At 44.1% G+C, this 17909-nt stretch overlaps 1 protein-coding gene across 1 annotated transcript in view; it reads left to right on the top strand.

Moving 5' to 3' along the window:
- Positions 1-15835, top strand: part of DHX40 (DEAH-box helicase 40) — a 69770-nt gene extending 53935 nt beyond the window's left edge. The window contains exons 17-19 of the mRNA XM_075853043.1: positions 10391-10460; positions 11639-11867; positions 15178-15835. Coding sequence (XP_075709158.1) covers positions 10391-10460; positions 11639-11867; positions 15178-15314 — 436 coding nt within the window. The 3' untranslated portion in view covers positions 15315-15835. The remainder of the gene's footprint in view (positions 1-10390; positions 10461-11638; positions 11868-15177) is intronic.
- Positions 15836-17909: the final 2074 nt, after the last annotated feature.

The raw sequence follows: 17909 nt of genomic DNA, 5'->3' as shown, positions 1-17909 counted from the left end.
CTGTAAGAATAGCCCCATTGACTTACATAAGTCCGTGCGACGCGGGTGATTTCCACGCGTGTAGCACGGACGTAATACACGTTCATGTGAATAAGGCCTAAAGTCAATAACTACTCAAAACACAATACAAGTCACCCACCATAAAAAAAACACACTTTACACTTCTACCACTATTGTATGTTTGTCTCACTGAATAGTGTCTGATCATTAAAGTAGGAGAAATGTTGGGGCGTGGCCTAGCGGTGAATGTGAGAGGACGTGTGTGACCGGAGCTCCTGCTGTATCCATCCTGTCAGGCCTATATATCCCGCAGAATTCGGGGAAAACGGTTTCCCCTGTGACTTACCTAAGTCTAGAGGTGGAGGTGCACGAGTGCCCGTCCATAATGACGCGCTCGAAGAAGCAGAAGTCGCCGCCAGCGAGTCCCGGGTCCCGCTCTCAAGATGGCGCTGGCGAGACGGAGGGCCGCACTAGAGGCCTCACGCAGGAAGCAGCAGAGAAGCTGGAGAGGTTCGCTCGCACGCCGAGAGCAGGGGGTGCGACAGCACAGCAGAGAGCGTCGGCTGGAGATCAGGCTGCTGGAGGCTCCGCTTATGGATCCAGGTACTCTCCTTTGGCAGGGGACATGAGAAGTGAGGATGAGGAGGAGGAGGAGATGTGCAGTGCCATGCAGGATCAGCCAGGTGCTGGAGGGAAAAGTGGAGCAAAGAAGGGGGAACCCTCATTAAAGGACATTTTTGCAGCAGTGAAGCAGAATTCTATGGTCCTTACTGCCTTATCATGCCAGATGGGTGGATTGAAGGAGGACATTTTGTTGCTCAGGAATGATTTGCAAAAAGTAGCGGAACGCACCACTGCTGTGGAGGGGAGAGTATCAGACATGGAGGATGCGATTCCTAACATAAGGCAGGATGTACAAGCACACTCTCAGGCAGTGGCTGCATTGCTGGCAAAGACAGATGGCATGGAGAATCGGCTGAGACGGAACAACGTTCGCCTCGTGGGGGTTCCGGAAAGAGTGGAGGGAACGAATCCGGATGATTTCTTTGAAAAATGGCTGATAGACACATTTGGCAGAGATGAATTGACCCCTCTATTTGCACTGGAGAGAGCGCACAGAGTACCGACCAGACCCGGCCCTCCGGGGAGGCCGCCGTGACCCGTTCTAATAAAGATTCTACACTACAAAGATAGAGATAAGATCCTGAGGAAAGCTAGGGAGCGTCAAGACATCTCCTTCAATGGGGTGAAGGTGTCCTTCTTCCCGGATTTCTCTATGGAAGTACAACGGAAAAGATCGCAGTTTATGGATATAAAGAGACGCCTAAGGGCGTTACAAGTGCAATATTCTATGATGTATCCTGCCCGCCTGAGAGTGGTGGCTCTGGGCACGACTTCCTTTTTCGAGACACCGAGAGAAGCGGCTGGATGGTTGGACAGCCATGAAAGTCAACGGAGACCGGCGGAGGCAGAGAGACGACGCTGATCTGGAGTGGACCGGCTGAGAAGATGAGGCCGGGGATGCGGGATTGAACCAGGTGTCGTAGACCATTGCAAGAACTGGCACTGAGGGTTCCTGGCTATGCTTGGTTTCCTGATTGAACTCCTGGGGGCCTTTGCGGGCCTGGCTGCGGTGCACACTGAAGACGGGGAGTGGAGGAATTTGTCTATGGACATTGAGGGGTACTGATATGTTGAAGGGATGGCTGTTTATTTGCAAAAAGGCAGCGGGAGTAATGGTCAGTTGAGCGGGAAGGGTGAATTGCAACTTATGGTATTGCTGAGTGTGCGTTGGGCGGTGTTGACCTGCCGATGCTTGTCGTTATGGGTTATGACAGATACTATCTGTCGCCCCTACCCTTGGAATGGGGTAGGTTTACTGGGGATGTTACAGGGTTGGGGAAGGGATGGGGGGGAGGGGTGGATGACCCAGCCGGTCGGATATTTAAAACTACGAATACAGGGTAGGATGTATTGGGATATGTTGAGGGATGACGGGATCACTTAATTGTCTGTCCTGGAATGTTCGGGGCTTGCGGGACTCCAGAAAACGGCAGGCGGTATTTGAATTTATCAAGAAGCAGGAGTCACGGGTGATAGGACTACAGGAGGCGCATATGACTAGGGATTCGGTTTCCATGATGCATAGGGCCTGGGTAGGCCATAGTTTTCATTCCTACCACACTACATATTCAAGGGGGGTGAGTCTTCTCATACATAGGGTGGTGCCATTTATATGTCATGACTCCTTCCAGGATGGGGAGGGGCGGTATGTTGGGGTACACTGTACTCTCTATCATTGGGATTGTGTGTTGTATGTTCCCCCTCCCTTTTCAAGTGGGTGTATTAAGAAAGTGGTGGAAGAACTGGCTAGATTCCCGGAGGTGCCGTTACTCTTGATGGGGGATTTTAATGCGGTAACTAATACTAATATGGATAAATTTGGCACGACAGGGGGAGGAATAACTGCGTTTGGTCATCTTGTTGCTGAAATGGGTTGGCGGGACATATATGGAGGAATAAGCATCCAAGTAGGTTTCAGTACTCTTGTGCGTCTTCCACGTATCAGTCTCTCTCCAGGATAGACTTAATCTTGTGCTCGCCTGCAGCGGTGCCCTTTGTAGACCAAATAGAATACCTACAAAGAGCCTTATCGGATCATTCTCCTTTGTTAATGAAGGTAGTGACGGAAGGGAGGACAGGGCGGGGGCAAGGGTGCTGGAAGCTCAATGCCTTTTGGCTGAAGTTGATAGATAATAAACAGATTTTAGACCTCATAAAGGAATATTTTCAGTTCAACTTGGGTACTGTACCGCAAGAGATACTGTGGGACGCGATGAAGGCGTGGCTGAGAGGGGTGTTCATCCAGCACATTTCGGCAGTAAAAACCAGGTCTAGACAGTTAGGGGAAGCGCTGTTGGAAAGGGTGACGGAGACAGAAAGGTTACATATTGCGGATAACACACCAGACACTTTGAAGCATTGGGTGGAGGCACAGAGGTTGTTAAAGCAGCATCAGTTGGAGAGGGCGGATAACAAACGGATGTTTTTAAAACGCCAATATTATGAGGAGGGGGAGACCACAGGACGGTTGCTGGCAAGGATGGCGCAGGCTCAGAGGGAGAATAATTATATACGTACTATTAGGGGGGAGGGGGGAAAGCCAGAGACCGATACAGGACAGATATTGAAAGTCTTTCAGCAGTTTTACTCCGATTTATATGCCTCTAGAGCAGAACACACACCTCAACAGTTGGAAGAGTATATAGGGGAAATTGACCTTCCCAGGTTGGGAGGGGAGGAGAGAATGACATTGGAGGAACCTATATCTCTGGAGGAGCTCCAGGCAGCCATAGGGATGCTCACCAGTGAAAAGGCTCCGGGGCCGGATGGTCTTCCGGTGGAGGTTTTTAAAGAATATGGGGAGGAACTCACACCTCAGTTACTGGCTACTCTTCTGGACAGCTTTGATAGGGGGCGGCTCCCGGAATCAATGTATGAAGCTACTATAGTGGTTCTGCCTAATGAGGGTAAGGATCCTCAGATCCCGGGCTCCTATAGACCAGTATCTCTATTGACGGCGGATATTAAAATCATAGCAAAGGTCTTGGCGCTTCGACTTTCTAGAGTAGTGGCCGGGGTGGTACATGGAGTCCAGGCCGGCTTTATGCCATCCAAATCGACGGCGGTGAACCTGAGACGGCTGTTCTTGAATTTGCAGGTTCTTCCGGATAATCATGGGGGAGAGCCATTCTTTCCTTAGATGCGGCTAAAGCGTTTGATTGTGTGGAATGGGGATATTTGTGGTCAGTTCTGGGAAAAATTGGATTCGGCCCTAATTTCATAAAATGGGTAAGGTTGTTATACGTAGCCCCGACTGCAAAAATAAGGGTGAATGGGGCCCTCTCTGATCGGTTTGCGCTGGCGCTGGGAACACGTCAGGGATGTCCCTTGTCTCCGTTGTTATTCGCGTTGGCGGTGGAACCATTGGCGTGCGCAGTACGACAACATGAGCACATACAGGGGTTGAGATATGGGGGAGTGGAGGAACGAATTGCATTATATGCGGATGATATGCTGCTGTTCATGGCGGATACCGAGCGCACACTACCGTTAGTTATGGCCCTGATTAAACGTTTCGGGAAATATTCGGGATTGCTCATTAATTAGTCGAAATCGGCTCTTATGTTCATGGATCCGGGGGTCATCCAGACTGGGGAGGAAGAGGTGGAGATACCGGTGGTCACGGAGTTTAAATATTTGGGGGTTAGGGTGACGGCGAAAGCGCAGGATTATATGTCCCTTAATGTGATGCCACTGTTAACAACGATAAAGGCCAAAGTAGAGGCTTGGAATAAGCTACCGCTATCTGCTCTGGGTAGGACGAATTTGATTAAAATGATCCTTATGCCTCAAGTGCTGTACGTCCTACATAATTCCCCGGTATGGATCCCCAAATATTGGTTTAGGAGGTTGTATAACCTTTTTAGAGACCTAGTATGGAAGAAGGGGGTGCCCAGGATTAAACTGGAGAAACTCCAATTGCCTAAGGAGGAGGGGGGCCTGGCTTTGCCCAATGCTTGGGTGTATTATTTAGCTGCCCAATGTCAGCATTTTTGGGGGTGGGAGCAGGAGGAAACCTGGGGGTCCTGCGCGCGCATCCTACGGTATCATATCTGGGCGGGGGGGAGAATCCGTTGGCAGGACTGGATGCACACAGCTATAAAAGGCTGGCGAGTACTCGACCCACCCTGGCTTCTCATACATAAGGTGTGGTGGCAGTGTAAGCACTTGTTGGAGATAGGAGAGTGTACTAAATATACTCCACTCTGGAGGAATGCATATCTGGGGGAACTGGGCAAATTGGAAGGGATGCAGGGGTGGGAGCAGCGAGGCATAATACGATTGAGTCGGTTGTACGAGGGAGGCATACTCCAATCCTTTCAGCAATTAAGGGAGGGGTTTCAGTTGGATTCCCGCATGTTCTATCAGTACCTGCAGATTCGGCATGCTGTGCAGACACAAGCTGCTAGTGTAGACATGACGATCCATGCCACCGGAGTGTTGGAACATATTGCAAAAGCAGTAACGTCAAGGGGATTTATTTCATTGGTCTATCGCAGGCTGCTGACGGAACATCTGGGAGATCCTATGGCACCAGTCAAAGCTACATGGGAAAGAGATGTGGATCCTATTCCTACAGACCACTGGGAGGCTGTCTTGGCGTCATCATGTACTTTGTCCATCAATGTAGCACAACGGAGGTCCCAGTTATTTCTGATACATAGGGTGTATAGGACCCCCTGGGTTCTGAAACAGATGGGATTACGGGCAGACGCCAGGTGCCCTAGATGTCCGGAAGAAAAGGCAGACATCCTTCACATGTTCTGGTGCTGCGGGAGATTGGGGACCTTATGGATAGAAATGTCAGAGTTACTAGGTCGAGTGTTTGAGGTACAGATTCCATTGGATCCTGTGGTAATGCTGCTGGGGTATGTTGGTGATTTGGAGGGGGATAGGATGTCCGGTTTGGCAATTGCAAAAATATTATACCAAGTTAGGAAGGGAATAGCAAAACACTGGCTGGATGCGGAGCCACCCTCGAAGCAAGAAATTATAGGTGCACTTAACTCTCAGGTTCTGATGGAATATAGGCTATATTCCAAGAGGGGTCCAAGACCAAGTTTGAAAAACAATGGGCTAGGTGGATTGATCACTCTGGGTGTGCTTCCTCGGAACTCATGGCGCTACGCGCGCTGGTCTCAATCTAAACGGTCGCTGGGTTCCAGGGAATACTACGGGCGCGGGGGGCACTGGAGCAGGGGGGGCAAGGTCACACATTCAGGAATGGTGCTACTGACGGATGGGTACATGTGGAGAGTTGGAGTGAGATGGGGAGTGGAAATGGGAAGGAGAAGGAGATAGGATAAGGAAGCTTGTAACGTGAGGGCCGGCTGGGGGATGCAGGGGGGAGTTGGGGAAAGGGGAATGTTTTGTTGGAAATAAATGCTTGGGTCTTTGGTAATATGTTTTCACAATATATGAGAATGTATAATGACCTGTACTGATGTGGAGTTTGTTGAATAAACTTGAACTGATTAAAAAAAAAAGTAGGAGAAATGTTTACGGAAGAAAAATAGGACCAAAAAGTAGCACTTCTATACATAAAGTTCAAAGACAATGCAAATAATAAAAGGGTATTTATTTGTATGAGGCTACGCATTACGATATTGTACCAACGTCTTCATCAGGCCATACATAGATTAACAGTTAGTTTTTTGGAAGAAAACAACGCCAAATCTGCACAGGTCAAAGGGCGCTCATGACGTCCTATAAAATTCAAAATGATGCAAAAGAACGGTAAAGTAAAGGAATAGTTCTACAACGAGTAAATATCAATGTTAAATGTCTATTACAGATATGAAGTATTCCAAATAGGGCATATATAAAAAAAACTTGTAATTATTAAACTGCATTATATGTGTATCCACTTATTGCGGTATAAAAAAACTTTTTCATGGTATAATCTAATCACATCATCAGAATGTGTACACAGGTGTCACTTAGGGAGCATCCCTGGAGTCAAGGCAACCAACTTGACTCCAGGGACGCTCCTTAAGTGTCGCCTGTGTATTTGCGCTATCGCCTACGGATCCCGATGTTGTGCTTTTGTCAGCTGATATGTAAGTAGATAAATCACTCTTTTTAATAATAGGAATAATATAAAAGAATATTCTGACGATGTGATTAGATTATACCATGAAAAAGTTTTTATACCGCAATACGCGGATACACCTATAAAGCAGTTTTTAATGATTACACATGTTTTTTATATATGCCCTATTTGGAACACTTCATATCTGTAATAGACCTTTAACATTGATATGTACTCGTTGTGGAACTATTCCTTTACTTTACCGTTCTTTTGTATCCGTTTGAATTTTATGACATCATGAGCGCCCTTTGACCTGTGCAGATTTGGCGGGTTTTTTTCTTCCAAAAAAACAACTGTATTTAAGTTAGACCTGTTGTCAATCTATGTATGGAATGACGAAGACATTGATACAATGTTGTAACGCGTAGCCTCATACAAATTGATTATAAAAATAAAAAAAAGGAGTTTGGTGCAACTTTCTAAATACTTTTTATTTAAAAATTATTTTTACTTTTTGAGATACAACTGCTTTGTATCCTATATACAGAGCAGCTGCATCGTGTGCTAATACCTGAATCAGCCAGGATACATTGCAACTGTATCTCAAAAAGTAAAAATAATTTTTTAATACAAAAGTATTTAGAAAGTTGTACCAAACACACTGATAGACATTTTTATTATATAAAAAAAAAGATTTCAAAGGTGTACATAGCCTTTAATAATTGACAGCCTCTTACAGAAGGAGAGGGGACCCTGCCGGGAAGGGCTTACAATCTGCAATGGAAGGGGAAAGGAGACCGAGAGTGAGGGTAGAAGCTGTTCCTCTGGTAGAGTAGTGGCAGCAGGGTTATCGCAGGTTGTAAGCATTTCTGAAGATGTGGGTTTTCAGGTTACTTTTGAAGGTTTGATTACTTGTGTAAAGGTATCGGGATATTAGGAAAGAGATGTATGGAGGGGGCAGGTTGTGGACAACCTTGAATGTCATTGATATTGTGAACTAAATTCTTACTTTGGAATGCTTGTACATAATGGGGTACCTGTTGTTCAAGGACTTTTACCGACATCTGTGCATAGAACATAATCCTAAATTGTTTGACAATCACAGTTTTTTTCCCTGTTAGTATGACTGTAGCATGATGTTGCGCTTGAATAGTAATTGTTTCTATCTTGACAATCTCTGAAGAATCACATTTTTGCTCAGTCTCCTTCCTATTGGATAGTCATGAACGCTGAGTAGAGATGTCGGCGGGTTGCCTTCATGTAATATTATATTTTGTTTAAAGGTCAGAAACCGTTAGATAACACACATTTGGAATAATAGGGACATCTCGCAGTGGGTAAATACGTGTCACGATCTGTGGGTATGTGGACCCACTAGGCCGCACCGCCGTAGCAGCTGGCCAAACAACAGTCTATAAAGTCTATGCAAAGTCCTAGCGCAAGAGTACCTGTAATAGTCCGGACAGTAGCAGAAGCTTATGCACAGATGGAACTTGAAGATAGATGACACCAGACATGGTGTATGACAGTAAGCGTGACAGATGGGACAACACGACTCAAACACTAGAAGAGGCACAGGAACATATACAGCACGGGATACAGGTAGCAGGGCATGAGAACACTAGGAACAGGATACGTCTACGGTACCATTTGCTAAGATTAACATAGAAATACACAACAACGCTCAGGCAATGAGTGAAAGGGCAGGGCCCTTTTTATAGTCCAGGTTGATCTGGGGATAATTAATTATTCACGTGTGCGCGCTGGCCCTTTAAGGCCGGGAACTAGCGCTCGCTCCCTAGTGGTCAGTGCAGGGCAGAGCGTCCGGATGTGCTGGTGTCTCCGGGGAGAGAGATGTCGGCAGGAGGAGAGTGGTCTCGCGGCTGTTACAATACTTATTTATAACATTGGTCTTTTGGGTCACCTGCATTATAGCGGAACGCTGTTATATGCACTTGCAAATAAATCCTCTTTACTTGTTATTATCATTGTGGGACACAGCACCAGTTGTATAGGCCCTAGGTATTAAAGAGTCTTGGCTTCATCCAGGCAGGCCAGAGACAATGGCTTAATCCGTTTTAGCCTAGTGTGCGTATGAGGCAGACATGACCTCCTTTCTCAGGTCTGCTGCTATTTTTATTTTATTGATTTATTCTTTCTCCTTAGCTGCAGAGGGGTTGTCAGTCTGGACTACCAGCCTACTCAGACCCCTGCTGGAGCCGAGAAAACAGGCAGTTTTCCTCACTTCAGTTTCCTTACTGCTGGTCACATAACCTATTTTCTGCATCCACTATATGTGCGAGGTTACTGAAGAGATGACCCTGCATACACCCAAAGACTTCAGAGGGTATGGATCAGATCTCCTATGACTCTTTACAATTTACCTCAGAATCTCTTGCAACCGCTAGCCCCCCACCATGCAAGGAACTATGTCTAGGAGAATGTAGTGGGTTTTCCTTATTAGGGTTGGCTAACCATGGGTGTTTTCCCTAAATGTGTGTCTACTCCAGTCCCGAAACCGGTCTTTATATAATTTTATCATGTTTTAGCAATTCATGCTTTCCTAGCTCTGTTTTGTTTTTTTGTTTAAAAAAATAAATAAAAATCCTTTTATTTATACCACCTGCCCAAAGTGGAGTTTTATTACTAGCAGCGCCTCCAAAAATCACACTATTTTTATCTACAATTATTAGGCAGGTTTTGGAACTGGCTGCTCTCCTTTTCTGATTATCCATAAGGATAAAGTGGTGTCCCGTCTTTTCTCCCAAAAGTGTTCTATTTCGTCCACGTCAACAAAGAAGATAGTCCTTCCTTCTACCTCTCTATATCTCTTCCATCCTTCTACCTCTCTATATCTCTTCCATCCTTCTACCTCTATATCTCTTCCAAAGAAGCAGTCTCCACACTGTCTCGATGTGACATTGTGGCGCTCCGGCACTTTATGATCTTTCTAAAGTGCCATGTAAAGGGTCAGTGGTGTCCAAGGCCACCATTGCTCATTGGCTCCAGTCTGTATTCTTGGATTGATACCTTTCCAAAGCTCCTCCTCTTCAGGTTGCTGCCTATGTCACAAGGGCAATTGGTGCCTCCTGGGCAGTACGACATCCAGCTTCAGTTGCTCAGGTTTGCAAGACTACTCCCTGGGTTTTGGTGCACACCTTTATGAAATTCTACCAGTTCCATTCTTTTGCATCCTCTGATGCCAGTCTGGGTCGCATGGTGCTTCAGGCAGCTGTGTGTTAGGCAGGTCACATGGCTGGTTTTTATTTTTGTTTCCCACTCTCTGGAACTTCTTTAGGACATGCCTTGGTGCTGTGTCCCCCAATGATCTTAATGAAAAATTGGATTTATGTACTCGCCCTAAAATCCCTTTCTCGATAAATAAATTGAGGGACACATATTCTGCCCTCTTTGTTTTCTGGGCCTTGGACTTTTGGTTCTGGTTGGTTGTTTTTTGTTTTTTTTCTCCCGGGACTTGTTGGTTTTGTCTTCTCCAACTGCTTCTGTACAAACTGATTAATTCAGTGTCTGTGGGAGGGGTATGGCCTGCTTGGGCAAAGCCAAGAATCTCTGTCCTACCTTGTGGCAGCCTCCTACTGGCAATGGCCTATACCCATAGTGCTGTGTGGGGGACACATGAATTCAATGAGAGATTTTACAGTGAGTAAAAAAACTCCAATTATTTTCAGTAAAATGCTTTGTTTACATTGTGCACACTTCTGTACCGTACTTTAGGTCCATAGGAAGGACATTCTGCACAATGGATGGAAATGGCAGCATGGTTCATATCCATCCTTCATCAGCTGTGAGTATTTGAATAAAATCATAAAAAGATGCTAGTTCTCAATGGTTACTTGTCTACTGTTGAGGATACTATAATCAGCCAATGTTTGTTGGATTTATTAGATGCATTGTTGTTTTCCTTAAATTCATAAGTCATAGATGTGACAAGTCATTCATAAAACTAAAATGAGTCCGTTTTTGGAGATTGTGGTAAAACACCATAAAAGGGCTACAAGCGCGGTTATAATAGCTTGCTTTATCAGTGACCTACATCATTTCTAGTCCTATTGTATGACTTTGAAGGAGTCCTAATGAAACGCATCTTGCTTGATAAGTGTTGCAAATAGTTTCCTAGACAAGGAATGTAGATATTCAATAAAAAATATTGAATTAGAAAGAGACCTAGTACACATGTAAATAGCCGTAAGAGTATACTATTCTGCTCACGGCTCTAGCCCCTCAACTCTGCTGTGTATACCACTTTTCCCCTATCCATAACATTCTATGCACCGTTACCTCTATAGTAACACAGACACAATCCCTCTCGCAGTAGCATATCCCCAGCATATCTGTTCTCCTCACTCTTTCCATCGTCTTGAAGTTTGATTTCTTTTCCTCCTATTGTAGCGGCAAATTATCTTTCTCACATTTTCATTAGCTTATCCCCCCAAACCTAGCCGCAGATTCCTCCTTCCCCAAGTAACACATTCTTCTCTCCTTCCACTCAGCAGCACATCTCTCCCAGCAGTACATTTTTACCTTTCCTGCCTCCCTGCAACACATTCTTCACTGTCCCCATCATTCGCCTGTACTCTGCTGGTCCTCTTCCCTACCGCTGCTTCTGTTAGGCTTTGTTCACATCTGCGTCAGGGCTCCGTAACAATGTTCCGTCTGAGCTTTCTGTCGGAACAGAGCCTTACGGTATTCATCCCATCAAAACGACGGAACTCTTGCGCAACAGAGACAAACTGAAACAATTGGCACCGGACCCGTCACCATTGAAATCAATGATGATGGAGACGGAAACCTTTGGTTTCAGTTTGTGTCAGTCAGGGCTCCATTCCAATGACGGAACGGAGCCCTGACGCAGATGTGAACGAAGCTTTACATACATTTTGAAACTACTGACTTCTAGATGCTGGAGAGCATGTTGCTTATGTTTTTAAGTCTAAATTATTTTTCTTTTTTTATTTCCCCAAGTTGTGTGGACAGGAGGCCAATCTGGAGTGGATTTTATTCCACAGTGTTTTAGTTACATCTAAAATATATGTTCGAACTGTGTGTCCTATCCGCTATGAATGGGTTAAGGATTTGTTACCAAAACTACACGATGTAGATGCCTATGAACTGAGCAATGTGGCCAGAGAAGAGGTGACCGAAGAGGAACTTGCTAAATGGGAATCAAGAGAACAAACAAAACGGAACAATGGTTAGATTCTTTCTCATTAAACAGTATGTAAAATACAGATTAGTGGATCACTTATTCCATCCCTAGTAAATGTTCTGCTCACCCTATGCTGCTATATACGATGCCACTTTTTTTTTTTTTTTTAAAAGGTTTTCTTTATTAACTTTTTCTCAAAATACAAATGTACAAAAGCGCAAAATTGCGCACAAAAACATACATAACATACTGACCAACCGCACTAGTTGGCAATGACAATCCTCATATAGAAAAACACAATTACAGTGCAAAAGCCCACATGAAAACTTAACGGATTACAGGTGCATATAAGTGTATTATGAAGAAAATAGGATCAACATTTGACCGCCATTATTACCAAAAACAGACAACCAGTCACACGTCACTCACTCCTACCTATCAGACAACAGTGTCCGAAATCTCCATCCATCTAGCCCATATCTTCCCGAATTTGTCAGGACACCCTCTGCTAATGTATAATTTCTGATATAGTGGTATATACTTATTTACCAGTTGTAACCAATGTTCTATACTAGGACACACCGTGGCCTTCCATTCCATAATTATAACCTTCCGTGCACAGAACAAAACAAATCGGAAAAAGATTTTGTCATAATAGCCTTGTACTAACTAATTCACAATGCCCAAGAGGCACACCTGAGGGGAGAGAACCCTGGGAAACTCAAAGTTGTCATGCAGAAACTCTACAACCCTTGACCAAAATAGTGAAATCCTAGGGCAGGACCAGACACAGTGGAGGTACGTGCCAATATCCGACTGACACCTAAAACAGCTGTCCGACCCGGAGGCCCCAATTCTCTGAAGTCTAACCGGAGTATAGTAAATTCTATGTAGAAACCGTGATTGTATCAAAAAATCTCGAGCACTAACTACGGAATCAAAAAAGGAAAGCTCCACCTCCCTCCACTCCTCCTCCGACAGATCAGGGATATCTCTCTTCCACCTCAGGTACACCCTATCAAATGGACGTTTTACAGAGGACAGCAACAGGGCATACGTCTGAGTGAGGGTCTTAGGAAGGTCTGGGGTGCCGAGTAGGTCCTCCAATCCGGAAAACCCCAAAGCTGGCATAACAGAACCAAACTGAGCCAAGCAGGCATGTCTCAACTGGAGATAATGATAAAAAACCTTTCTCGAGACCCCAAATCTCTCCTCTAGCTCAGAAAAGGAGACAAACTCGCTGTCTACAGAGTATATTTGGCCTAAAAATCGAACCCCTATCCCAGCCCACATCATCGCTCCCGGCAGGGACACCAGGTGAGGCAGCCATGGATTGTTCCATAACGGAGTCCTAGGGGAAACAGAAGAATCCGTAGTATCTTTTAGTAAGAGTTGTGCCTTCTTCCAGGCATTCGCAATAGTTTTTAACGGTAAGGGCGCCTGACACGAAGTTTTAAACCTATATAAGAGGTTGGTAAGACTACGATGCCACTTTTTTAATCGGCTCTCCCTGCACTGATTTCCTGGTGATCATGTAATAGACTTGTGGTTATACACAGCAGCCAATCTGAGGAGAACACCTACAGTCGCCCCCCCCCCCCCAACCTATGGTTTAAAAGGATCATTTAAACTCCATACATTGCATTCAACGTTCAGAAAATTGAGAGTAGATGGACTTTAGGGTTCCTTTAAGGCAGTTCCTCACAAGCTACCTGTGGCTCTTGGGCCCCTTTACATGTGGCTGCACACGCCTTGGAAATTTGGGTTGTGTATTTGAGGTCATGCTGTGGAAATGTATTTCGTCAGCATGCCCTATATGTTGTGGATTTCACAATTGTATTGTTAATTCATCACTCTGCTACATCATGTCACACTATATGTAGGTTAGAGGGTAAAATGTCCGAAGAATGTCCAGCAATAATCCAGGTAGTATAAACTTCAAAACTACAGAAATTGGGTCCTCAGCCGTGTTAAACACTAGCGTTCACTGAAAAAAATAAAAGCTGCAGTAGGGGTTAGAAAATGAGGACCTCCACCTCACCCTGGTGAGATACTAATGAACAGGGATATGCCATCAATGTTTTCCTTTACATATATATAATGTATAAATAAAGGATCCTTTACAAAAAAAATAAGCGCCATTACAATGTATTTACGCAAAATCTTTTATGGTCTGTTACTAAGTAGCTTTATAATGAATCGGTCAATAATTCTGTACATAAACACTGCTGCCAACATTCTAAATTACCATTCCAGGGACACTTTTGCGCTAGAGTAGAGGCAATGTGTAGTGTGTGAGATATTAAAACCAACTGGTATATTATGCATATACTATATAAAGTAGAATACAGCATCCTTTTAAATGTGTACAGCGTCCGTCTAAATACTCACAAACTGCGTCCAGATAAAGTGTCGTGTTGTGTCCAGATAAATAATGGCAGGCGGCATCTATCTAAATATTGTCATGCAGCGTCCAGATACATAGCATGTACTGCAGTCTGATATATAGTGTCATAAAACATCAACATGCATAATGCTTAGGCCCTGTTCACACAGTATTTGCAGGCAGACAAATCTGCTTCTAAATTCCTTCAGAAGTTTTGAGGCAGATTTTGACCTGCCTACACTCTGTTTGCCGCATTTTTTGCAGTGTTTTTGCGGTGTCTTTTGGTCGTTGCTATTGAGCGCCGTTGGCAAAAAACGCAGCGAAAACTTCTTTCTCTGCCTCCCATTGACATCAATGGGAGGTCAGAGACGGAAACGCCCGAAAAAAGGGCATGACGCTTCTTCTTCCCACAAGCGTTTTTTTTGCGCTCGCGGGACAAAACGCCTCCGCCTCCCAATCAATGGGAGGCGTTTTCGGATGTTTTTTTGGCACAGTTTCCGCATCAACCGTGCCAAAAATCTCCATGTAAACAGGGACTTAGAATTTCCAGATAAATAACATACCTATACCTTTTGTTTGGTGTGTGGTGGACCAATTTATTTGCAGTGGGAATATTAAATAGTTGTTTGTCTAGATAGTGACTGTGGCTTTTAATGCCATGAAAAAAACCTAGGCAAAACGCCACCTATAAGGCATGCTGCCTACTATCTATCTGGCCACAGCAAAAATGCGTTGTATTGTTAATTGCACAATTATTGCCCTATTTTGATGTACCTTAAAGGGGGGCTAGGAATAGTTTTTTTGCACTCTTGTTGCAATACGTCTATGGGGAGGGGTATATAGAAGAAGGGGGGTAGCAGGCACTTTGGGACGAGAAGCAGAAAAAATATATAGCCACTATGCATAAGTATGAAACCACACTTTCTTTCTAGCCATTGAGTATTGTGTTTTTTTTCCACTTACTGGTAGAAGGACTAGAAGCCTCACTGAAGAAAATGCAGAAAAGAAATGATGACAAGTCAATATCGGATGCAAGAACGCGCTTCCTTCAACGCAAACAACAGAAACTTAGGAATCCAAATGCTCATCAGCAAGAAACAAGTTGACAAAGGCCTGGGAACGCAGCTCGTGGGGAAAGGAAAGAAAATTCCTTATTTTATGCAATGTTACAAATGGACCATATCGGAAATCACTATTCATGTTTGGATAACAAACTGCTAGAAGCTGATCATTGCCTGCTAATGAATCTCTTTGTATACAAAGCCACCAGTTTTTGCACATGAGGTTTCTAGATACACACTTGTTCGAGTTCACACTTATGTTCTTTTCTGTCAGGTTTCCGTTGCACTTTGACAGTCAGAATTGTATAATCCGGTGCACTTTTCTATCAAGTAAAATAATAAAAAAAAAACGAATGGAACATTAGGGCTTATTCACATCAGCGTATGGCTTCCGTTGATGGGTTTCATCAGACCTTTCCATCTGGAGAACTCATGAACGGAAACCATAGCTTCTGTTTGAATGGTTCCGTTGCAAATGGTTTCCGTTTGTCTCCACTCCATAAGGTGTCCGTTTTTTTGGCGGTTGACTGCGCTATTGATTCCATCAGATAAACTGAAATCTTACGGAAAGGAGACAAACTGAAACCATTTGCAACGAAAGCATTACCATTGAAATCAATGATAATGCAAACAGAAGCTATGGTTTCCGTTTTCCTTTCCGTTGATGGGTTTCTCTGACTAAAATGTCTGACTGAACCCGTCAACGGAAACCGAACCCTGATGTGAACACACCCTTATCAGTTGAGAAAATCTTTCAGGATCCTGTACAAAAAAAATATTAATGGGTGTGTTCAACCTTTCAGTATGTCACTATGAATAGAGCCTAAATCCTTCAGGCCGCAAAATCGGGTTTATTTGTATACATGAAGCTCTTCTGTTCGTCGTTTCTTTCCCCTTTAACTATTTCTGGTGTTTTTGTTGTTGCGGTTGCCACTTGCAATTGTTAACAGAACATTATTCTAGAGACTATTCTGCCATTGTTTCCTTGAGCCAGGATAACACGCAGTTTTTGGATCCGTTTTTTGATCCAAACAGGAGTGGACACAAAGGAAAGGAGATGTCTCCGTCTTTTCTTAATATTTCAAAGAGGGTACGTTTTTCCTCAGCAGGTCCGCAAAATATGGTATAAAAAAAGAGCTTTATTTAGTCATCTTTAAAAAGTCCATAGAGGACACAGGTAAGGTGACACGCTGTGACAGCGTACTGTAAGATGTGACACGCCTTACCTGTGTCCTCTATGGACTTTTTAAAGATGACTAAATAAAGATTTTTCGGATGTGCTGAGGAGCAACTTCTCTTTGAAATATCAAATTTCTTCCCTTCCAATTGGACTCCATTTAGGAACTACAGATCTCAGACCGAATACTGGGTGAGCACACCTGTGGCTTGCTTGCTGCTGTCGTTTTCTTTTTTGTCTTTTCTTTATACCTTTCCTTCCTTTTTTGGATCTACTTCTGGCTTTGGCTCAAAAAGCTGAGCCAAAAACTGCATCAAAATTGTGTTTGTGATCCTGGCGTTACAGAAGTTATACAGAATTAGAGAAACGTGGCTGATTTCTTTCAAAAACATTACCACAACTGTCCTTAGGTTGTGCATTGTATTGCTTCCCATCATTCTCTTCAATGGAACTAAGCTGCAATACCAGACACAACCAATGGACAGGTGTGGCAGAATTTCTGAAAGAAAGCAGCCGTGTTTTTCTAATCCTGTATAAACCCTTCTAGGAAATGCACCACTAACTTAAAAGGGTTTTCCCACGAGGGACGTTTTATGACATATCCATAGGATATGTCATAAATGTCAGCTAGATGCGGGTCCCACCTCGGAGTCCCGCACCTTTCTCTAGAACGGGGCCCCCTAAACCCCGTTCTAGCTTTGCCTGCTATCGCTGACTCCCGGCCTCTTCCTGACTTTATGGTCGGGAGTTACGAAAGCAGCGTAGCTCGCTGAGCTGCGCTGTTTCCATAACTCCCATAGTATTGAATAGCAGTTGCGGAAGCCGCGTAGCGTGCGAGCTACGTTGTTTCCGTAACTACCATTCAGTTCTATGGGTCTTACGAAAACCGCGTAGCTCAGCGAGCTACGCTGTTTTCACCTTCATGGTCGGAAATCAGCCAACACACAAAGAGGTAGAACGGGGTTTAGAGATAGGTGCGGGTCCCAGAGGTGGGACCCGCATCTATCTGACATTTATGACATATCCTGTGGATATGTCATAAATGTCCCTCGTGGGAAAACACCTTTAAACCGCACAAATGCTCTCAAAGCACATTTTAGCAATATTTGGATCTGGTGCATTTTGTATCTACAACGCCCTCAAAGTCCTTGTGTGGGACTACCGAGGAAAAAATGTGTGTGGTTTTTTTTCACAGCATGTTCAAGCTAATTTTATTTGATATTTTATGGTAGCGTTTTTCAAGTTAGACTTATTTTAACAATAATGGATCTTAGAATGATTGAAGCATCACAAACAAATGTTTAATCATGTTATTTATTCATTCAAAACAATCATCTCTTCCAGTCTCACTGAAACGGTTCGGATTACTGCTGATGGAAGTAGAAGACATAGTCTTAAATATACAGAAGGAAGGAACATGTTTTCCGAATATGACCATGTAAACAAGATCTTATATAATGTCC

The sequence above is a fragment of the Rhinoderma darwinii genome, chromosome 2, assembly GCF_050947455.1.
Source record: "Rhinoderma darwinii isolate aRhiDar2 chromosome 2, aRhiDar2.hap1, whole genome shotgun sequence".
NCBI lineage: Eukaryota > Metazoa > Chordata > Amphibia > Anura > Rhinodermatidae > Rhinoderma > Rhinoderma darwinii.
The sequence above is the reverse complement of the archived record's forward strand: the minus strand, read 5'-3'. Positions and strand labels throughout refer to the sequence as shown.